Source organism: Emydura macquarii, unplaced genomic scaffold, assembly GCF_026122565.2.
Source record: "Emydura macquarii macquarii isolate MOO-44397 ecotype Brisbane River unplaced genomic scaffold, CSIRO-AGI_Emac_v2 contig_1253, whole genome shotgun sequence".
Classification (NCBI taxonomy): domain Eukaryota; kingdom Metazoa; phylum Chordata; order Testudines; family Chelidae; genus Emydura; species Emydura macquarii.
Window position 1 is genome coordinate 4,410,713 of NW_027131390.1, and position 24,449 is coordinate 4,435,161.

The following is a 24,449-nucleotide window of genomic DNA, read 5'->3' on the forward strand; positions in this document are numbered from 1 at the left end:
TTACAGATTGCACACTTACTCTAGTCTAACTTTCATCTTTGTAACTCAGTCTAGGGGCTTGCACACTCTACCACTCATGTCAAGGGTGTGAATAAGTCACTCCCCTAGTGACGTAAGTTACACTGACCTAAGTGCTGGTGTGGACAGCGCTATGTAAGCAGGAGAGCTTCTCCTGCGGACATAGCTACCACTGCTCATGGAGGTGGTTTTATTATGCCAAGCAGAGGGCTCTCTCCCGTTGGCATAGAGCGTCTTCACCACACACACTACAGTGGTGCAGATGTGCCACTGTAGCATTTCTAGTGTAGACGCCCTTGGTCTTGGAGGAGTGGAAAGAAACTTAGAAAATGGAAGGTCTCAATCACAGCCAGGGCTGTCCCTAGGGGGGTGTGGGATCCAGGGCGGAGGAGGCTGCCACCGGGCTGAGACCCCAGGGGCAGGCAGCTGCCACCCAGCTGCAAGCCAGCTCGCGGGGCGTGGGAGGCTGCTGCCGGGCTGGGACCCCGGGACGCGGGCAAGCCACAGGCGGTTGCCGCCTGGCTGCAAGCCTGACTTGCAGGGCATGGGAGGCTGCTGCTGGGCTCCCAGCCAGGGCACAGGAGGCTGCCACCTGGCTTCCCGGGACTCGGGAGCGCTCGCCTCCAAGCTGGGAGCTGGGACCAGGGAGGACATGGCCGGCTGCCTCCCAGAACACATGGGCTTGCACGACCGGGGGACCAGTGTGGGCGGGGCCCCCCAAAGTGCAGGGCCTGGGGCGGTCGCCCCTATTCGCCCTATCCTAGGGACAGCTCTGATTACAGCAAGTTATACTAAGGTCTCTTTATGCCATAAATATGTAACTGATGTCCCCTTACTCGTCACCTGTCAGCAGCTGCAGTGTGAGATTTGGTGCCTGAAAACCTTTTGTGTATTTTATTTAAAGTTAAAATAACAGAGCGGTTTGAGCTGCAACTGTGAGGGGCCACTTACCCCAGGTAAGGGGAGTTCTAATAGTGATATTCTCCCTCTCTGCAGCTGTTCAGACTGGGAGCTGAGCAGACTCTTCTGGATGATAGTCCTTTAGGAGGAAGAGGGATGGATTGTTGGCATCAGAAGTTTCCATGACAGTTGGGAGCTGGTGTCTGGACGAAGAGAGAGCAGCATGACGCCCAGGGGCACAGGAGGGTATAGGAGACAGGGAGGCTGGAGGAAGTCAGTAGGAAGCTGGGTAGAGTGTGTGAGGAGAACAGCATGGGGGCCAAGGGAGTGAGAGGGAACCAGCAGGACCAGGGAGAAAGCGAGACAGAGAAAGTGAACTGGACTGTCCTTCAAGGGTGGGTGCTCACTGTGGTGACGTGCCCTAAGGTTTTATATTAATCTCTGGAGGACACATTCTTGTCCCAAAATGAGAGCCGAGGAGAAAGCTTGTGTAGCTCTGATGAGGGGTAAGCTGGTTCAGGGCTGACATTGCTAGTAAGTTCTCTGGGGCATAGATTCTCAACCTGTGGTACGTGTACCCCTGCGGGTACACGAGACCCAGGCAGGGGGTACCTGGGGAAAAACAGAGTGAAGGGGAGGTGGGCAGCAGCCCCTGCTTCCCACCCAGTCACAACTCCCAGCTGGGAGGCGGGCAGCAGCTGCCTGCAACTTGCCCAGGTGGCAGCCTCCCTCCTTGGCGCAAAGCCCAGTGCCCAGAAAACTTGTCATTTTCACTGCTCTATGACAGCCCCAGATTTTACCAATTACCCTCTTTTCCTATCTTTCTCTCTCTCACCCTCCTTCCCTGTCTCTCTCTCACCCCTTTCTCCTCTCAAATCTATGGCAAAAAATTTGGTGCGGTTTTCCCCAGCATTGGCATCCCACTCAAAGCCTCCTAGCTTTGGGTAACATCACCTTTAGCCCAGGTACATACTTGATCTGTGCACCCCTGGTGTAAAGGTGGTAACCCTACCCCCACTAGATCTGACATCTGTCATATCACAGCCTTGTATACTCAGCCCTTCTTCCAGCATATGGCTCACATTAGTCTGTAAATATAAAATCCTGTGGAAAATTGAGTGTTGGGGTACTTATTAAAATTTTCAGAAGTTAGGGGGTACTTGCTTCTTAAAAGGTTGAGAAACACTGCTCTGGGGCAGGGACCGTCTTGTTGTTTGGTGTTTGTACAGCGCCTAGCACAGGTGGGCCATGGTTCATGACTAGGGTTCCTAGGCATTATGATGATACAAATAATCAATAGTACCAAGGCACGTATGGAACGTGATATGTGGGGTGCCAGTCATGACTCAGCACAGGCAACTATTGCACGCCCATGAGTCCTTAGTTACACACACACTTCTCCCTAGCTGACATCAGGAAGGGCCAGGTCAATGAGCCAGGAAAGAGCTTTTGGACTTGTGTCCTTCCAAGCAGTTAAAAGTACACTTTGAAGACAGGCTGTGAAGTCTGCTGTTTTTCTCCCATGTGTCACCTCGAGCGAGATACTCCAGACGGGCTAGAGTAAATACTGAGGTTGAAAAGAATCTGTGCGTGGCTTTGAATTGGATGTTGGAAAAAAGGTTTGTTGATCTCTGTGATACAGACTGCAGGAAAAAAGAGCATTTCTGCACCCTTTTGGGTATGGGGCACTGTAAAAGGCTCTTGCAATCAAGGTTACTTCTTGCTGAATAATCCTTCCAGATGTAGAGGCAACTGTCATAGTCCTTTAAAGAATTCATAAAATATTTGTAATGACCCCAATCTTACAGCACTTTCTCAGTACAAGACCCAGATACAATGTGTATTTTAATTAGGGTAAAAATAATTTGCTTCTCTGTAGCTGTTTCCTTTAAGCATCTCAGAGCAGTTTATAAACACTAGGCCTCCTCACAACACTTTTGTGGGGTAGGAGAGTACTATTATATCTCTTAAATCTGTGCAAAAAGTATCTGGTAAGATCATCTTGCTTCCCTTTCAGTCTAACCATGTCATCCACCTCCACACCTCTGCTATTCTTTTGCTACACAAGCTTTCTGCTCAGCTCTCATTTTGGGACAAGAATGTGTCCTCCAGAGGAGAGACAGACTGTTTTTTATACTATATCAGGTTCAAGTTGTCTTCAGGGCCCTCCGTAACTCTGCCCCTCCTTGCTTACCTTAGTCCCTTACCAGTTTGATCCTCTCCACCTGATCTGTTCTGCTAATGATGCCAACTTCATCACCCTGCTTAACTGCTTCTCCTGCAACCTTCCTTATATGCCAACCCACATGTGGAACACACACCCTGAACTGGTTCCAACAAGGCACCACCCTCTCCTCATTTAAATTCTTCCTGGAGACCTATTTCTTCTACAATGCCTCAAGAAACTGCTTCCTCTTTATTTATCTAGTAACATTTTAAAAATAAATTAATGGAGCAAAGTTTGAGAGAGAGAGAGAGATATAATGCGCTCTAGTCTTTGCTGAGTTTTCACATTACCCTATTAATGTTCCCTGGGCCTTTTTCTCCTGCCCCTCGCTGCTGATTAGTTACCACTCATTCATTCTGTCATGTCTGAAATTAGTTTATAAACTCTTTAGGGCAGGTCTTGTCTTTTGTTTTTATTGGGAGGTGCCCAACAGAGTGCTGTTAAAATGATAAATGACATTGTGCAGATGGGGAAACTGACGCACAGAGGCTACTTAACTAGGCCAAGGTCACGTGGCAAGCCTGATGAGCCAGGGATAGAACTCAGATTGCTTAACTCCTAAACTTTTGCTCTAACCATTAGCTAATTCTCTCAGCTGTTATCATTGCCTACTAAGAATGTTCTTTTTCCAAAATAATCTAATTTTATCCAACAGAGCCCTTTTGTAATAAATGCTTATGATAAAATACAGTTCCATTGAACAGTGGTTTTAATGGCGGACATTTGCTTCTTGCATGCATAGTGGTGATGAAATATATTTATTGCTGTGGTCACAAGGATTTAATTTCAGTGAATCCTGACGTTGCCTGTTATTATGGTATTGGAGAAGTTGAGGTAATCATCCTTAAATTAACATATATGACAGTTTTCTGATATCAGGCAAGGAATCTTTCAATTTGAGAACCTCTCAGGATATGTTCAGTTAATGTCTTATCCTATGGCTTTCCTCCAGCATTTTGGTGTGAATGTTGTGTCTGCCTGTCTTGTTTTGTGAGACTGACAAATGAAAATATCTAACCATACTTTAGGATTCTCTCTGGCTGCAATTCATCCCAGTGCAATGGATTCCTATGGGGGACTGAAGAGGTGTGTAGAGGGCCTTGTCTGGGATTGCACCAGCAACCTCCGGAGCTGAACTACGAGTGTCTACAGCTTATGCTAATAAGCTAGGCTCTCTGTCTGGGAGTTGTGAGGGTCTGTCTACACTGCAGCTGGGAGCAAGCCTGCTTGTGTGCTAAAAATAGCAGTGTGGATGATCTGGCTCAGGCTTTCCAGTCTAGTGGTTTGGGTGGACTTTAGAGCCTGAGATTCCTCCCCAGGTGGAGTATCCACATTGCTACTCCTCTAGTGCGACTTTGTCTACCTGGACTGGGAGACCAGCAGCAATGTAGATGTATCGTAATAAACCCATATCTTTTGTGAATCAGCTACAGAAGGCACACTGACCAGCAGGTCACATAGACTTTTTCCCCGAGGGGTGAATTTCAGACTCTGTGGAGCACTTGTACTATTCATATGGCTTTTCTACAGTACAGCATTGCTCACAGTCATGTACAAATGCAATCCAATCAAATTAGGAGAGGGCTGTCCTTTACTACATGCTTAAGTTCCTAGTACAACGGGGCCCTAACTTGGTTGAGGCAGTGATATAAATGGTGAATAATGATAGATTGTAGCCTAGCTTGAATTTGGAGCTCAGATGAAGGGAAATGCATTTCCCTACTCTGGACAACAGAGCCGTGGTGGCTCTAGGCTCTTTAAAAATACTTCCCTAGTTTCAGGATTCCATTAGGGTGCTGGTTGTGTCGCACCCACTCAAGAATATCGAGAGAAATGTGTGGTTTTTCTCACTATAGGGATATCTATTGAATCATCTCTTACCTTGTAGCTTGAATAATGTCACCAAAAACTACTCTGCAAATGCATTCGATTTAAGTGGTTGCTTTCCAGTGGGTAACAATACTTCTACTGCACCTTTCATCCAAGGTGCCCAAAGCCCATTGGATCTGAATCTCAAGTCTGGCAGAGGTGTGCTTGGCATAGGACCAGAGAGGAGGAAATATAGGTGGCTTCACACAATTCTTAGTCTGGCTGGGGGTCAGTTCATAGCCTGGCATAAAGTAGAGCAGCCTCAGGACTACTGTAATGGGTGCCTTGCTTCTGCTGGTTCCCAAGGACTGTTCCAGCAGCTGAGAATAGTTGGAGCATAGACACACTTCGGACATACCCTCTTCCCTGACCTGAGGGCTGCAAGGGAGGTGGCACAGATCTGCTACCCTGGCGCAGCCCCAACCAGGCTCGTTTTATACACGGGGAGAATTCTCAGCTCTCCAGATCTGCTACCTTGGTAGCCCCTTTGTGTTGGTAAAGTGCTATAAAGGGACCACACTGGATCCAAGAATCGGGTCCATTGTCTCCCAATGTCCCTGGGAGATAAGTAGGAATTATGTCCCCATTTTTACATGAGGACACGGAGTGAGACTGACAGACTCAGTGCTGTGCGGAAATAGAACCCACACATTAATCTGGCATTATGTGCAATCTGATAACGAAGATACAGTACAACTGGAACAAACACTTTCTGGTTTTATTTTTCTATGTTCCTGCATCTTGTCTTTATCTTCTCACATCTGGCAACTTAGTATATATATAAATGTAATTACCAAGGAGGGTTTCAATTTCTTTTTTGTCAAGAAACCACTGAACTTTTCAGTTGTTCCATTCTCATCAGCTCCCAGCAATTTTTTTAAATGATATTTTTCCTCCTGAGGGGATGTTCTCTTGAACTTTGAGGCTAACACTTCGCACAAAGTTGTCCACGTCTGGGCAGCTGCTGCTGCTTGTTTTGAAATCCTGCTTTTTGGATTAATTTTGTATTTCCTCTGGGATATTTGGTAAAGACTTTGCATATCTGCCATTATAACAAAATGATCTCAGCACATGAAGAGCCAATCTCTTCCCCATCCTCTTGTTACAGGTCTTTAAATCTAACTGGAAATTAGACTATGTTTGCTGTTATGCAGGCAGCAGTGATCTGACTTTCACCTTAGGGCTGTGGGCAATGTCAGCCCTTTTCATGCAAAAAATATGTGGGAATGGGCCATAGGAAAACTCTCTGCTTCAGTATCCCCTGGGGGAGAAGGGGTTGGCAGTCATGCAAAAAGGCCGGTCATGGCACCTCTCCTAACTCTGTGGAATCCAGGAAATGGAGGGAAAATCTAGTCTCAATTGTATGGATCTCTATGTGGGCAGTGTCAGTCAGTCCGTGTTTTCTCCTGGTCTCCAGGAGCTCTGCAAGAGCTGCGCTGTCATTAGTGGATTGGTTGCAGCTGCATCCTGCCCCATTCCCCTCTCTGGTTTTCCGGATCCCCTAAAGCTGCAGCCACACTTCAGCTGGATGCACACCCGACGACATACCAAGTAAGTGGCTTCCGATATACCTGAGACAGGGAGAGGGGATAATGCTGTGTACACTCCAATCCCCCTATTCCTGTATTTATGACTGTTGTAGGCAGCATTTTCACTAGTGCGTGGAAGGGATAATAGCCAGTATGAAAATCCCAGTCTTTCTTTGAATTATTCACCTTATTATATATTGCTTCCATTATCTGGAGATAAATATGACAGTTACCCACTGTAGGGATAAAATGTATGAACTGCCAATAAATCAGTGTGAAATGGCATTTACACGATCTTGTGAAACTAAACTCGAGAATGTCTGTATGACTCCCATGGAAGTCTGTGGGAGGTTTGCATGTGAAAGGTCTTCAGAATCGAGTTAATATGGGATTGACCTCCAGCCTTCAGTTATTGCCCTGTAAGGAGACCCAAAACTTACTGAAGCCAATGGAAAGACACCTATTGACTTTAATGGGCTTTGGATCAGGCTCCGAGTTCTTAATCACTGTACAGATTGAGGGTGAGGCTAAGATATGAAGCAAGTAAAGGGGGATGGAAATCTTTAAAGGATAAGTGTATTTCCAAATGAGGAGCAGAACAATAGTTGTGCGGAGGTCTGTAATGTAATTACTAAGCCAGCAAAAATGAGTGCAGTCAGCATGACCTGGGTCACAGTCAGGCAACACCCAACAAAACTGGCATAATGCGTCATGTCCCCTTCAATTGTCTGGTCTACGAGTGGCTAACTGCCTACTACTGCCACCAAATAATACAATATAGTGCTTTTCATCAGTCGATCTCAAAGCACTTTACAAAGGAGGTCAGCATCCATTATCTCGTTATCTCCATTATGCAGATGGGGAAACTGAAGCCTAGAGAGATGAAATGACTTGCCCAAGATCATTCAGCAAGGCAGTGCAGAGCTGGAACCATAACCCAGGTCCCCTGATTCCCAATCCACTAAACAACACTACTAGAGTTCAAATGGCAAGGCTCTGTGTTTTGATGCTACAGGCTCTGGGTTCAAGTCCTGATGATGGCACATGCAAGAAGATCGTTAGACAAGCGCACAATTTTTGCAGGGTCCCATTATGCTAGGTGTTGTTCATACAGAGTTCTTGCCCCAGAGAGCTGATAGTCTAAATGCACAAGAGAAAAAAAGAATGAGGAAATATTTTCCCCATTTTACAGATGGGGGAACTGAAGCACAGAGAAATTAAGTGACTTGCCCAAGTCACACAGGAAATCTATTGCAGAGCCGAGTTGAATGTTGATGTTCTGAGACTCAATCTAGTGTCATAATAAGAGCATCCTTCCTCTTTGATTTGCTTGACATCACCAATAGCTTCCTTGTATCTTTAAAAACTCCAGTAATCTGTATGTGATCTGCTGCTGCCGTGTTGGTTCCCCTGGTTGCTGGAATTGAGGGAGGAATTACTAGCTAACTTTTTCTTGCTCGTCAAATGGAAGAAGCTTGGTCAGCCACAAATATTTTAGTTCACTTCATGTAAATATGAGTTCATCCTCTTAGAGAGGAGATAGAGAAGGAGGCAAGCCTAGTATGAAAATAGGACTGGGTGTGAGACACTTCTCAATTCTCATTCTTGCACTGACACCGGCACCTTAAACAAATCACTTAGCCTTTCTGTTGGTTTCCCCTTCTGTATGAAAAGAATAATACCTACCTCAGAGAGGCATTGTTGGGGTTAATCAATATTTTTACAGTGATTTAAAGATTAAAAGTTCTACATAAATGGTCTAAATGTTAATTGTTTAGCGCTACTGGAACCAGACAAGTGGTGAGGGCGACTGTATTTCTAGGCCAAGATGGGAAGCACAGAGCAGGGACTGAAGGATTTAGCTGTTCAGGAACTGGCAGCAAAAGGAGATTTAAATTAGACTATGTCTTCCTGATTGATCCATCAAATGCTTTTCAAACTCTGACTGCTCATCAGGTGCCAAAGCTGGGCTCCTTTAATGCTCAAGGGTGCATGTCTAGTGCCTTTCAGATCTTTTGATCTTGTTAGTGTCCCTGTCAGATAACAACTCACTGAGAACAAAGTATTATATGAAGCAATACAGATGTTGAGAGGCAAGGAGGGTTGTTAGAGCTAAAATCTTGTTAGATGTTAAGCCAGGTCAAAACAAGGACTAGAAAAATAAGAGCTTGTCTGCATGGTAAAATGGACCAGAAGAAAGCACACTACATTATTCTAGAACAAAGTGATTTTTATTCTGGAATAAAGTATGCACACCCTGCTGCTATATCTGTGCACATGTCCATTATTTTCAGCCGTGGTCAAACAAAAGTCACATCAGTCTAAACTAAAATAAGTCTTGCATTGTGCCCTGAGTGTTGCTAGACTTCAGCTCTGATGGAGTCCAGCTGGAGCAAATTCCAAAAGCCATAGCTCTCCTCTGAGAGAATGCTGCCTGCCACCACTCCTGACAAGCTCAATCTCAGAAACTGAAAGCAAAACACTTGTCTTGACCTTTCATTGCTGTGATGAGGGAGGGTGAGAAAGGTCTCTGAGACAAATGCGTTCCTTTCTGTCCAGTCAAAGGAATCATGGGAGTGTTATGGTTTTACAGTATCTTTTAGCATCTCACATGGTCTAATTGGTCATTGCAGACACGAAACCTTTAACTACTACCTTGCTAGTTTGAATTGCTCCAGGTGTCCTGTGTCAAAGGTTACCATCTGATCTGATCGCTATTCATTGGTGTGAGCGATTAGTATAAGGTCTCATCTCAGTCAAGTTCTTGGTGCATGAATGTCTACACAGCAGTTGGCTGACATCTTCTAGAGAAGTTCAGGACTGAAGCGAGATTAAACTGTCCTTTTCATGCCTAGAATCCATCCTGGTAGGTCAAGGCTGAGACATGTTAGCAGGGAAGTGTGGGAAAGCATGCACTATGCTTTGTGTTGTATCTTGCCTGGATAATTTGGATACAAATTCTAGTTCTATCAATCTGGCTCCTCTCATGCACACTAAATTTGCTTTAAAATATTCTACCTCCTTCAGTGTTTTCATCATAATTGCTAAAATTCAGAAGCCCTAATAACGGTTGTACTTCTATTGCACATATCTGACTATTGGGGAAGGCTCTTGAAAAGGAGCAGCCACGTCAGAAGTTTGAATGTAACCTTGTTTCTTTGTTTTCATCATGCAAGCTTTTTAAATGGTTCTCTCTCACTTTATGGTCCATGACCATTAAATAATTTGCTAAATTATGTGTAAAATATAAATACAGAAGCTAAGCTAGTTATTTAAAAAAAAAAAAAGGGGGGGGGGGAGGAGAGACTTTTAGAAAACCAGTATATAGATAGGAATAACATTTACCAGTTTTAGGTCCAAAATGTAGATCTTGTGTGTGTGAAGAGGGTATTTACAATATCTAGCAGGCCAAATTCATCCCTGAATTCAGGGAAGTTACACGAGAGATGGTTCTGACCAGTAGGAGTAAAAGTATATTAATGAATAATTTTTGTCTTCACTTTCAATTAAAATAGCTTTGGAGGAGATTTTAACTCCTCCTTCTCCTGCCTTCAGTGTTGGTGAATCTAAACATTATTGTTCAAGTACATCAGAAAAATCTACTGAAGTGGATTAGAAACTACCCATTGTATTTTAATTGTTCAGCCTGAGAAATGTGCAAATAGTAAGGGGATGTATATTGTGACATGAACATTTGACTCTAAAAATTGTTTCCATTCAGTGGAAAGTATTATTAATAACTGAATTAACTCTTTGAAATGAGATTTGTTGACAGTACCCCTTTACTATTTTTTTTGCAAGCACTTACTAGTGGGCATAATGCTACACAGCTTCTTTAACTTCACTGTGGAAACTATGGGGTGCTAGTTAGTACTACACTGGCAGTAGATGTTTAGCACATCAGGATCTGAATTACTGATGAGTTCAAAATCAGGGCGATTCCATGCACAGGGGGTCTACCTGTGCAGAGCTTACTGCAAGATTGAGGCCTCTGTAGCATTTTCGCCCCTTTGATCCAGATTTAATTCCGTCTCCTGCAGATAGAGGTTCTCCTGTGCCCCCCATTGAATATTAATGGGGGGTATATAAAATCTTTAATTGTATTGCCATTAATTCTTAATTGCATCTCCTTGCTTTTTGAATGCATAAATTCAGTTGATGCAGTAAGTTATATCTGGCAACTTTTAACTTTTGATAGCCTAGATGGCCATTATACAAACAACAAACAGTAACAAATGGAAGGGATAAGGAATTCAGGACTCTTTAAAGTTTTGAGAGTCCAGAAATCCACAGTGGTCCTGAAATCCAGTGCTTAGTTCAACTGCTGTGGTCATGCTAATGGGCCTGCACATAGCTAATGGCCTTCATTTGGAGCCATGATCTGGTTTCTTTAGTACTCCAACAGCGTAAAGTGTTTGAAACCAAGGTGAATTCTACCAGGGCAGCTGGTTCTGGGTATTTGGAAGGTTGGCATAACAGTCTTCTGTAACCACTCTCGTGTAATGCAGGGTCGGGCCAGAGAATTGTGCACCCTGCTATTCTGGACTCTCTGGTGGCTCAAAGGGGAGCAGTCTGTAGGTAGCATAAGTAACATTGTCAGCCTGGCCCACGATCAGAGAGGTATAAAGGTTGCTTAAAGATCCTCAGCTCAGAATTGGGACCAGAGCGTGCATGCGGTATTTTAAGTTTGAGATAAGACTCTGACTCAATATATTTCTATTTTCTTACAAGTAAGTTGAACAATTTTCCAAATAAATTAATGACAATTTCTGCTATCTTGGAAGACTTTAAATGGACTCAAGTTTTTAATTGCAAGAGGTTGGGAAGTTGTATTTTTCTTCAGAAGTGCTGTTAATGTGTTCTTGTAAAGTGCTCTAAGCAATCTGCCACATCATGGCTCAACAGTTCTAGTCACTATCTACTCCCCACAGCAGCAGCAGATCTCCAGTGGAGATAAGGCATTCGTGAGATCAGTAGTACTGGAAGACTTTGTTCAGTTCCTGTGTCCCTATTTTTAAAAGGAGGTTGTAAAGTTGGAGAAGGTGCAGAAAGAGTCACAAAAATGATTTGAGGGCTAGAGAAATGGCAGCAAGAACCTTAAAGAGCTCAATCTGTTTAGTGTATTGAAAAGGAGATTGACAGGTGACTAGATTAGTCTCTAGGTACCTTCCTAGGGAGAAAATACCAGGCATTAAAGCGCTCGTTAATCTAGCAGAGAAATTAGATCGATTTTTAATATTCAGGGACAAACTATGAAGGGAAGTGATGGATTCTCCATTTCTTGACGTCTTCATATCAAGACTGATGCTTTTCTGGAAGGTATGCTGTAGTGAACACACCCGTTATTGGGCGCTATACAGGGTGGACTGGTGAAGTGTCATGGCCCGTGCTATACAGGAGGCCACACTAGATGATCTAAGGGTCCTTTCTGGCCTTAAACACTTGAACTGCACACTCCTGCTGGGCAAACCTGGCCCTCGGCATCCACAGGGAAATCTGAAAGCCGGCCTGTGCAGTGACCCTCGGTGTTCCCAAGGGGGGGAGGATGTGACCACATGCACAGCGCCCGTGGGCACCATACACGGGGAGGTAGGATGGGAGCAGGCCCCGCCAGAGCCTTGGCCTGGGTGCTGCGGTGTGGGCACTGCCAGGTTGTCAGCCGCTTGCCTGGCCAAGGCACTGCACCGATCTGCAGCGTGAGCAAAAGTTTCCAGCGCAGCCTCGGCTCTGCCTCCCCGTGTGCGCTGCGCAGGCTGCTGCAGTGATGCGCTGCGCGGCCCCTTCCTTCCTCGGCCCAGCGCCGCTCCCCCGCCCTCCCGGAAAGCCAGCCCGGCCCCAGCAGCTCCCTGCCTCATGAATATGCAAATGATGGTATAATTGCCAGCCAATGGCGTGCGGGCTGGTCACATGGTGCCGCCGGAGGCTGAGGGGAGAGAAGTTGGGTCTCAGTGAAGCCCAGGCAGCTCAGGTGGCGGCCACGGGCGGCGAGCGCTCGGGCTGCAGGCGGCGGGGGAGGCAGAGCCGCTCCCCCCGCGGGGCGCCCGGGGCTCTGCCGGGACCATGCCGATCCTCCTCTTCCTCATAGACACCTCGGCCTCCATGAACCAGCGGGCGCACCTGGGCACCAGCTACCTGGACATCGCCAAGGGCGCCGTGGAGCTCTTCATGAAGGTGAGTGCGGGCCGGGCGGGCCGCCCTGCCCTGCCCTGCCCTGCCCTGCCCGCCCCGCGCCGCCCGCCCATCCACCCGCCGGCCGGCCGGCCGCCTAACGCCGCCTCTCGGCTCTCTCCGCAGCTGCGGGCCCGGGACCCGGCCAGCCGCGGGGACAGGTACATGCTGGTCACCTTCGACGAGCCGCCCTACTGCATCAAGGTAACGCCCAGCCGCCCGCCCGGCCCGGGGGGCGCAGCCGGCGGCGGCAGCAGCCCGTGAAGATGGCGGACATTTTGCTTTTGTATGGAGGAGCGAGGCTGGCTGGCGGAGGGCGCTGCTGAGATGGAGGAGGGGGAGGAGCGTGATTCGCCGCCCCGCCGTGGGGCGGGGCCGGACCTGCTCCCCCCCGGCCGCAGGGAGCCCGGCCCGCGCCGAGCCGCACCGCGCGGCTCCGCCCCCGCCTCGCCGCCGCCCAGTCAGCGCCTCGCCGCCTCCCGGACCGGCCCGCCCCGGGCTCCCGGAGCAGTGCGGGTCCTGTCCTGTCCTGCCCTGCCCTGCCCTCTTACCCCTCTCCCCCGGGCTCCCGGAGCAGTGCGGGTCCTGCCCTCTTACCTCCCCGGGACCGGGGCCGTGCGGGTCCTGCCCCTTTTTATCCCCCTCCCCCGGGTCCCGCCCTTCTTGCCCCTTCCTCACCCCAGCAACGGCGCCGTGCGCGTCCTGCCCCTTTTGCCTTGCCACCCCTCCGCCCCCAGGAACCGGGAGACCGGGGCAGTGCGGGTCCCCCACCCCCGAGACCGGGGCATCAGCACCACCTCTCTGCCTAGGCACCAGGATGCCGTAGAACCGGGGCAGTGTAGGTCCCACTTCCCTTGGTGCCACCGCCTCTCTCCTCAAGCACTGGGACCCTGTAGACCAGACCAGGCCAGGGTGGGGCATGTGCCTCCCCCCAGCCCAAGCACTGGGTGCCAGGGCAGTGTGAGTTCTCTGCCCCCACACCTTACTGCTGCTGCTACATAAGGACTGCAGGAAGGGGCTTCTGAAGCTTTTTCTCTGCTTTCCCCCCATCATCCCCTCCCTTTGCTTTCCCCTCTTTCAGCAGAAGCTTCTGCCTCCAGTTCCCCTGCTGGTGCTAGGGCAGCTTAGACTAGAGAGTGCATCTCTCTGCTCCATTGCGGTACCTAGTGCTCAAGGATTAGGGCAGAAGCCGGCATGTCTTTAACTTGCCCCACTCTGCAGCAGCAGGAATAGCATACCTTGGAGAAGCAGCCTGGAAGTGATCCTTTTCCCTGTACACATGTGGCTTCTAATGCAGCACAAAGATTGGGGCAACTGACAGTGTCTCACAGCTGATGCTTCCTTTCCATGCCGCACCTTGGTGTCCCCCTAGTTAATAACTGAAGCAACAGACTGGGCTTCTCTTTGCCTCTTCCTTCTCTACTTACTGCTAACGGTGCAGCTCAGGTATCGAAGAGAGAGACAATGTGGTGCTGCATTGCCATGTGTTGTGACTTAACAGCTGTTCAGTGTGAGTGTAAAACATAACTGTTCTGATTTGATAGTGTTACTCTGCACAGGTGTACGTGATGACACAAGGCAGGGCTGAATTGGGCCCAGTGTGTGTCTTTCTCTTGCCCCATTTTTGTTATTTCTCAAGCTTGAGGCAAGTGGAACAGTGTCTTTGTCTCTCCGTGGCTGCTGCACCTCAAGAAAATGTCTTCACCCCCCACCCCACCCAGAAAAGAACAACTTAGTGCTATTTGTTTGCTTCTCTGACCATGACTTTCAAGCAGCTGAACTGTCCCAAATAAACATAATTTTAAGTCTCATTAAAGCACACCACAAAAAACTCTTTGCTGTTAGAAAGGTTTTGAACCCTCCTAAAATGGATCCATTGAATGGTTTTGATCATAGGTATTCCATTACCATTCTTTTCTGCTTTAACATTTCATTAATGACCAATAGTTATCATCTGGTAACTGATTAAAAGCAAGCAAATGTCCACGTCACAAAACATGCTGTTGTTGGCAGTTTTACCAAAGAAGCTAAGAAACAATGGTCTCTCCAGATCATGGTCAAAGCATGTTGATGGAACATAGGTGGGCACTGATGCTGTCTGCATTGCATGTCTTCTGTGGGAAGAGAAATTTAATATCTGGGGCTATTAATCTTTAGCCAGCCTTTAACCAGCACTAAATTCACACGATTGAAATGCAGTCTGCTCTCTTTAATGCTGATAACACTTGTATAAGTCAGTATTTATTTTGTATTTACTACTCCAAACCTGTCCTCCCCCCTCTCAGAATGGTTCACTTTGTCCCTCTGCATTCGTGAAGATCCATTTTGAGCTCTAGGTTAAAATCACCTAATTTTTGGCAAAGATGTTAGCTGGCATTCTAGTCTGACAATTCTGCAGCACAGCGTGAAATATATTTCCCTCCTCATCTCCACTCAGGACTAAATACAGCTATCCTAGCTCTTTTCATGGCAGCCTTAGCTGTGAGAACACATTTTCCTATTTTTGTTGTATTGCACACATGATGTAATGAAAATGTTTGTAGTTTTTTAGTGTCAATGCATCTATTTGTAACTCTGTGCAATAAGAATATTATAGGTCATTATCACATGCCATGCCAAGTCTCCGTAAAAAAAATTCCTATATTTTGAGTCTTGTGCCAATGAGTAGTACTTTACTACATTCTACTAACTTTGGTACATACCAATTGAAATGTGTGGGATCTGGTGTGTTTTGTCCATTTTAATGTGTAGTGATGCATAGTCTAAAACAAAATTAGTATGAATTTGGTACTACAAACTTAGTATGGTATGTCTTTTCTTCCATCTTAAGAATAAGCGGGCTTAGAAGCATAAGGACCACCTGCAAATATTTTTAATAATTCAACAGCTTGCATGTCATCAAAAGCATATGGAATATTATGATCTTATCCTGTGTTGTAAATACTATTGTATGATCATAGTTAAATGGGAAATAGATATTTCCTCTCTCTAGTTCAAAAGTAGCCAAGCAGATTTGTGTATATTACAGAAACTGCTTGCAAAGGAAATACTAATCAAACTACAACAATATTGGTGGATACGCTAAATTTCCTTTTTTCTGGGTTGGGAAAGGAGAAACAAAATATATTCACTCTTAAATTTACTAAGTTTTTTCTAATACTTGGCAGCAGATGATGTCCCTTGTTAGCTGCTTTGATCTCCTGTTTGTTGTATCATTTACGGAGTGTGAATCACAATCTTGTTTCATTGGTAACTTTAGGAAGTAGTGGTTTAGCCCTTTCTATCAACTCCAGCTGAGTTGACCCCACCAGGTGAGGGAAGAGGGACAATGGCACAGTTCCTTTTGTTGCAGGAGGGCTGTCACTTCAGTAACTTATAACCCTATAATTATTTTACTTTAAATCAACTACCTGGCTTGACTCCTGCTAAAAGAGGGTGCCCTAGATAAAACAATACTTCATGATCTGTGGTGTTTATACTAGTACAGGCTTGCTGGTAGGCAGAAGAGGGCACTTGTTGAAATCAGTGGAACGTACTCGCTTTTCCGTACCCCATGTGGTGTTTGGAAAGCAATGCGTAGTAAAAATGATTAAATATGATGTAAAATAGATGTAGCTATCTGTAGGCTTAAATGAAGACCAACATCTTACATTTTTTTAAAATCAATTTTTTTGGTCTCCAGAGCTGCCCAAAACTGTTGTCAATGGACTTTGTCCAGCCACTGGTGTCGGTGGAAAGATGCCCCTGACTTCACTGGGCTTTGGATCAGGTCCTTTGTTAGGTTTTCTTTTGGTAGAGGGCAAGTTATTTATTTTAAGAATGATCTAGGAAGCTTTATTTTTAAGTATTTTAAAAATGTATAAAACTTACTGAGAGAAAAAACCACTAAGTTCCAGATTAAAAACCTTTAATGAGATGCTAAGTGAGTTTGCTAATGTGCTACTGGACAGAGGCTAGTAGCTGTGCAGAGACAATAGTGCAAGTTACTTTAATTCTGATTGATTTATTATGTCATGTCCTGTAAATGTCCACGTCTATGTTGCTTACACTTAATTTGAGGTATTGCAGGAATCTCATACTCTCGTACACTCTTAATTCCCGTTTGAGAGAATGGCATGTTTGTTTGCTGCTCCTACCTGTAAATCTCCCCATTATCCTAAGCAGGCACAACCAATTGAAGCAGACATGATTTTAATACGTTTTGCCCGACTGCTACTGCTCTGGCAGTGCTGTGTGTAGAAGCAAAAATATCTTTTGGAAGAGGATGGGGAAAGAAATTTCCACCTACCTCCCGAACCCTCAGTAATTGTTCCTCTTGCCATTTTTCCCTATGGCATAGAGAAGTGAGGTGAATATTCATCAAAAGCTAACCAAAGATGACTACAGATTTAGGTTCTGAGATGCTGAGATCTCCAAGTTGTTAGTCAGTCTTGCAATCCCTGGGCATATGTATAGACTTGTTTGGTTTCTTTTTTTAGGAAGACTGGTCATTTCTTAACTCATTTGCTGCTTTTTCTCTGATATAGACAATCTCATTTTTGTCACTCACTCATCCTACAGTTTCTGAAACAGTCCCAAATTACTTTTGTGGCCTATGCTTTGGGTAATTATTCAGTCCCACAATAAAGCACTAATACATCTTATCCAGATTTACTAATTTCATGGACTCTCTTACTCACTTGTGACTGATATGATTTCAGTGGGGTAGGTGACAGTGCGATGGCCTTCCCTTAGTTCTTGGTGGTATTCTATGTGGCATTTTCCCAGAAATAGTGATTTTTGTTTTAGATTGAGACCTTGTTTTAACATGAACTTCATAAATGACCTGCTCAGAAGTCAGAGTATTGAGACAATTTACAATTGATTGATTTACTTCAGGGACTAAGGTTCAGAGCTTTGTATTCTTGCTTGTTTGTATTGTTGCATATTATGTTGACTTTAGTTGGTGATCCAATGGGTTGGGCCTGTAGTTGGTTTCCTTAGACCTAGTGCAGTAATATGTACATGTGATTTCATAGCTGTTGCTGAACTAAGACAGAGTTCTAATTACAGTACTAATGAAGTTTACTGCCCTATAGAACTTTTCTTCTACATAATATGTTCAATTAATATTTGTATATTAACCCTTACTGTATAAACGCATGAAAGATGGAGGAGTTATGGAAGAAAGTGCCAAGATTTGTGGGAGAAACAGAGGAATGGGGGTCAAGGTGAGAATTGTTGAGACGCCATGGGGAATGTAGAGAAGGGTGGATAAGTAGTGTGGGAAATGCTGTGAAGGGCCCTATTGATGAGTGCATGGAGTGTGAATCTGATGTACTAAAAAATGGGGATGTATATGTGTGGATAGGTGAAGAGTGGGAAACAGAATGAGAGGGAAGGAAGGTAACTTCAGCTGTGTTTTGAATGGACTGGATGTGGCATCGTGGGTCTTGGAGGCTAGAAAGAAGTAGTGTGCAATAGTCATGGTTGGAGATGAATGCATAGACAAGAGTTTGAGCCATCTTGATAGACAGAAAAGGAAGGATCTTGGAAATCTGATTTTGAAACCATTACGTGAGGGTCTATGATCTTTACTTCAAGGTTTGCTGCATTAGTTGGCTGGAGGTGGTAGAAATTTCTGGAAGGTTCCTGTCCGCTGAAGGGAACTGAAATAATGCCAGCTTGGTCACTTTTTAGGGAGGCTGCTCAGATTTGGGATTAGTTTCACTATCGTCAGTAGTCTGTCTTTTGACATGAAGTCTGTATACTTAATGGTGTCAAACTGATCCGTGGGTTTCTTTGTTCACTGTGAAACTGTTGCTGCATGCAGGCAGTGGGTATTACCGTGGCCTACGTGGCTCTCTGTGATGGAGGGTAGATGAGTGTGCTCTGGAGGCAGAGAATTGAGAGCTCCAGACATAGGAACGGAGAACTCACTCTGCCTCTGTGCAGGTAGGAGAAGGAAGAAACCTGTTGTGAAAACTGTTGGCTCTGTAGGTGAAGAGCTGCAGGAAAGCTGTTCCAGATGGCATGTGCTGCATCGGATAAAGGCTCTTTTGGCAATGGCCAAATCAAGTAGCATCAAAGGAGGCTTATGGAGAGGGAAGCAGAGAGTCCATTAGGGTAGGCTGTAGCAAATCCATGGAAGGCTTTTAATTTGAGGTACAGTAGATACTTGTTTGCAGCAACACCTTGTAAGAGCAACTGCTGCTTATGAGCAACATTTCTCCTAGGGACACTTTCCCTACTGTGAATCCTTGACAATCCCCATAACAGCAACAGCTGCTTAGGTGCAATGCAGCAAGAGGGCACCGATGTGTTGCTACTAATGAGGGACTGCTGTAACTTGAACAGGATGTTGCACTGAATGGGGTTGTATGAGACTGAAAGTGAAATAGTTACACTTCTCTGTACATGTAAGATTTCTGACAGAAGCATTCTGCACATGTGGGCACCTGTGTTCTGGGTCAAACATGAGGGTAATGGAGTTCTGAGTTGAGGGTGAAAAGGAGAAGAGGAATTTCTCCTCCTAGTTCAGAGGCAGGTCAAATTGGCATGCATGAGGAATCATTTAAATATTAAGATATGTACATTTAAGTATTTGTTATACAGTAATATAAAAGGGAGACTGTAGAGACATGATTTCTGATTTGTTCCATTAGCCTAAAGTTGCTTTTGTGCACTCCAAGTACCTTTACACATGATGGAATATCATTTTTTTCAAGTCTTCAGCCAGCCCCCAAAATCAAGTCCTAAATTCACAGAACAGTCCTGTTCTAACATGTGTAACGTGGCTTCCATTACCCTTGTTATTTTTTACAGTCTTTTTTTTCTCAGTGGTGACTTTGAGCATGAACAAATAACAAATTACAGTTAGTAGTTTAAAACTGACGACTGTTCTTATCGTTGTTTGTTCTCTTAAATTCATTTGCTTAACAGAAGTCGTTTAGTTTGAAGGGAGATTGGGGCAAATCCCTAATGACTGTTATCCTTTGAGAACAAGATAGGTTTAGAATCCATTTACTGTTACTTGCTTGGGAATAATTTTTCTGCTGGCTGTAAGAGTTCCCCTACAGTTAACTGCTTCCTCTCCAAGTGTAAAATTCAGTATTTTGTTTGGTAGCTTGATTCCATAGTCCTAAAGAAAGGTGACTCTGAGGAAACCCTACTTAGTTGATTTTATTTTTAGTTGGACAATCTTGGTATGGGGTGAGTAAGATCAAAGCAAAATAAAATGGTGGGTGTTTTTGGTGGGGGTGAGGCAAAATTGTACACGCAAAGGCCCCCAGTGGATGTATTTAAAAATCTAAAACCAAGTACTATTCACTTGAATTCTGGGGGGGGATTATGTAATGAAAATATTGTGGAATAGTGCCACCTTTCAATTTAAAGGGATACTACTTGATTTTTTTAAAATTTCATTTTCTCATAATACATTTTAAGAGTGCTCTCTACCTATTGCTGCATGAGCCTACGGTCAACACTAAACATGCTCAGGCTGTTCTCCCACCCTATTTTTGATGCACATTCCTTCCTGCTGTCTGCTATCTCCATTTTCAGCTGTGGTTTCTGGTAAACACCTCTTGTAGAACCTGGGGAAGGTACAAATGTCAACAGTGGCAAATTAGTGATACACAGTGCTGACAAATGCACAAAACTGAAAAAGTAGAGGTTTTTTTCTTTAGTTTGCAGTAAGTTTAAGGGCTACTTCTAACAACATTAGATCACTTTCAAATGGAAATATGAAGGGTTTTTGTTTTGTTTTTTAGTTAATGGAGCTCTCTAAATTCCAGTTTCTGCAGAATATGAAGCACTGTGTTCTTCTAAGGCATTGAATTCTGAATGGAGAGAGCAGTGTAAAAGGGACTGGTTCCTTGATATAGTTTTGTCCACCATATCCAGTTAGCTGTCAAGTCTTACCATTTATCTAACTGGAGACCAGTTAGATGACTTGTTTTCTGTGGTCGCTTATAATCAATGAAAAGGAGATGCGGTGTGGGTTGCCACACTATTTTTATTTAAAGCATCTGAACAGCTCAGTGTATCTACCGTAATTTGCAGATAATGGCCCTGATCCTGCATGTGCTTACATAAGACATTGATGGCATAAAATGGTAGGATTTCTTGGAGAAGTCACATTGATGCTAACTCCTACCGTTAATAGCCACTATGACCATTTAGTTTTTGTCTTTTTACTTGGGTCTGTTTTATCTTGGACGGGTCCCTATACACATCTTGAAGCCTTAAGGGCTTACTAGATAAAAATAAAAATGTTTGCACTAAGAGGCTTAACTAATCTCAAATGCTAAAATCACTTGTTATTGCAAGTTTAAATTGTAAAATCATAATACATATTTTCTACCTATGTCTGTTTGCAAATAAGTGGCAGAGCTTCTCTGTTGTGAGTAGGGAGTTGTCTCCAAGTTTTGTATCTTAACTGGAACTCTTTGCTAAATGCTCTTCTGTTTCTTGTGTACTACATGCTGTTTTTTCATCAAAATACAGAGGCAAAATCCAGAAGAATGACTAAATTGTAATCCAGGCTACATAGCATGGCTTTATAGTCCTATATAAATATGTAAATAATAACTTAGATTGTAAATTCCTTAGGGCAGGAACTCTCTCTCCTTTTAACCTATATGATGTACTATTACGTTCATCTGTAAAATATGAATGTGTATGTTAGCTTTTGCAATAATGAATACTATAAGATAGCAAATACTCTTCATTTATTCTTAATTGCATATAATGCATTCATTCTCATTTTGAGTTTTGAAAACATTTCTCCCGAAGGAGAATAGTCTACTAACTTTGAACAACAAAGGTACAAAAATGATATTCTGAATTTAATGTAACAAGAATACACAGAATTTAAGGCGGCTGGCCAGTATTTGCATGCTGTGAAAATACCATTAGTGTGAAAAGCTGCTTCTCTGATACACTTCAGTTTCATGATTTTAACGGATCTATATTCCTGGGTAACAGTAATGCATGTCTAGTGACTTTTAATTGTCTAGAATATTCCGGGTTCAGTTTTAACTGTGGAGCCATAATACAAATAAATGGCTGTTTAGTTCTAAGAGTTTGATTTACCAGTTCGTCAGATAGGAGCTCCACTATCATGATGATTCAGTACCTTCATGCAGTACTGTACAACTACTAGATCAACTTCTTGAGTAACTTGCATTAATAAAATGGGGATGGGGGAAGGGAGGAGAAGGGATGGAGAATGCCAACATTTTAAACCAATTTATTTTAACTTACATTTAAAACTAACCATTTGATCACTAATGTGGACTGTGGCGTTGGGAACTTGCTACTGTTCTCTCTTGCCGCTCGCTAATTTTTGTGCCTTATTAATGTGTTCTCTAGTCGAATATTGCAATATATTCACCACAGAATACAGCTATTTCCAGAATCTATACCATCATCTTCTAGTGGTATGTATAGATTGGCTATTAACAATACCACTTAACTGCATGCCAACTGTAATTTAATATGTAATCTCTGTTAGTTTTATACTGAAAACCTTGAGTAGAATTTGAACACTTAACTGAATTTGACAGAGTGTAGTTTTTTCATAGATTCCTCTTAATATTTGCTGGAGTCTAAACATAAAGATGAACAGGATCATATGGGGAGCCATTCTAAACACAAGAAACGGGTCAAGCTAGGGATGGGTTTTAGTGAAATGGTTGGTTCATGTCTAGAATATGCTTTATAAATGGTGTCAGTGCGCAATTTAGAGTCCGTAATTGCCCTAATACTTGTATTGATCTATCCATTTTTCCCTGTAGAGATTGAGGTTCTTGCCTTTTCTGTGTAAGGCATGGATATTAAGATATGTCTCTGGGATTAGTAGTTTTAGTTAGAATTTCAAATGAAGTAGCTACATTTTTCTTTCAAATGTTGATTTTTAAATTTGGTTTTAAATTGGCTGCAAAACAAGGTGTTACAATGTTTAGCTAAAAAAATACTAACTAGAGACTATTGAGGTGGACATTCATTCAGTTGCCTTGTGCTTCTCTGCTTTTAATGCTGTTACAAACTTAGCTCTCTAATGTGAACTTTTCACAATAAGTGACATTAACAATTTTATAGGGTGTAAAGCAAATTTTTCTTATGCTTGTTGTTAAAGGGACTTAAAATTAATTTTAGCAACTCTTTCAATGCTATTAAGCATCAAACAAAAAGATTGTATAAATGTATAAAGATTACAGGGTTTTTTTTAAGGAACTATGTCGCCTAATGACTTTTAGTTAGATTTTTAGTATAAGCAAAGGGGTGAAATACAGCTATAGTTTAATTATATTGTTGTTGGTTTTCAGTGGAACTGACAAATTTATCTTGGTATTTTAGTGGGGTAGTAGTCTCACCTTAACTACAGTGGTGCTAGCTTACTTTTTTAACAGCTGACTTCTCTAAGTGCTGTAAAGTCCACATGCTTACTTGGGTTGTCTTGACAATTTTTGTTTCATGAGGATCCGGGGTCCGTATTTGAGGTTGTTTGAACAACGGGTTCCTGGGGTACAGCCATTTCTCCTCTCTTCCCCCCAAGTTGTTTCCTATAACATTTTTTCACAGGGGTGAAATTAATGGTGCAAGTTTGGGTCACTTGATCAAGAGATTCTCAATTATGGTCTCTCAAAATTCTGTAAAATCCACGGGTATAGGGAGATTGTTTTGAAAATTGATATTCCACAACGGGGACTGAGGTGGACTTTGGAAGAGAAGGGGAAGAGAATACCCACTGAGATGAATATGTCAGTTCACACATCTGCAATCCTCTTATGCTATAGAGCAGTGTTTCTCAATTCAATTTGGCCATGGAACCCTTTTGAACTCGATAAATAATTGCGGAACCCCCCAAACTCTTAACAGTATTTTTACATATGGGGCCAAAAAAAAGTCGAAATAAGCAAATTATATACAAACAACTAGGTCAGTGGTTCTCAATTAAATTACACTTACACTCCATACCCTCTGCCGAAAAATCTGGGACATCTTCCCTTTTTCGGCGGCGCAGAGAACAGCTGCTCGCGGAACCCTAACAGTGTTCCTGCGGAACACCAGTTGAGAAACACTGCTATAGAGGGTTGTGGAGAGTACCTTCCCCCTACCATGCCCTGAAGTGGAGTATAGGACTCTCCTCCATTTCCCCTTAATGCCTCCAGCTGGTAGATATGCTCTTTGCAGCTCATCAGTTACCACCTAGCTTTCTTCATCTCTCCAGTCCTTCTGGATGAATGGAGGAGCCAGGAGGGAGGGCAGAGTTGTTACCTGAGTGGCAATGAGGTGATCCCATGAAGCTTTCTGGTGCCTCTCAATCCTGTAACCATCACTGCCATCTCTTCCTCAAAAAATTTAAAAAATAAAAAGGAAATTCACTGCCCAAAAAATTGATGTACTTGACATTATGGAAATGTACAAGGCACTTCCGGTCAATGTTAACTTTGCATTAAAGTTTTTGGTCAGTGAATGTTTGCATTGTTGGGAGTGTGCTTTCCTTATCAGAGTTTATAATACAGAAGTACCTGCTATTTCTAAACTAAAGGCTGCAGTACAGGAATGAAGTGCATAGCCTTTTTGTATATACCAGGATGATATAAGTCTCTACACATCTATTTTTGTATGCACTTTTGGTATCTTCAGTCTAGTAAAGCTGCAAGTAATATGAACTGTGTCCATGTGATCCATCTACATTAAGTTACTACATGAAATACATAGCTGGTTTAAATACAGAATTAACGTAGATA

General features: G+C 43.7%; 1 protein-coding gene across 8 annotated transcripts in view; it reads left to right on the forward strand.

Moving 5' to 3' along the window:
• Positions 1–24,449, forward strand: part of LOC137153044 (integrator complex subunit 6-like) — a 95,108-nt gene that overhangs the window by 18,234 nt on the left and 52,425 nt on the right. For 3 of the 8 annotated variants that reach the window (XM_067548032.1, XM_067548033.1, XM_067548037.1), the window contains exons 1-2: positions 12,439–12,714; positions 12,838–12,915. The exons of 1 other annotated variant lie outside the window; for it this stretch is intronic. In XM_067548032.1, the coding sequence (XP_067404133.1) occupies positions 12,604–12,714; positions 12,838–12,915 (189 nt within the window). In that variant the 5' untranslated portion in view covers positions 12,439–12,603. Of the gene's footprint in view, positions 1–9,359; positions 9,410–11,786; positions 11,863–12,382; positions 12,715–12,837; positions 12,916–24,449 lie in introns of those variants that run through there. 4 more of the 8 variants (XM_067548036.1, XM_067548035.1, XM_067548040.1 and 1 more) reach the window with 4 other exon arrangements.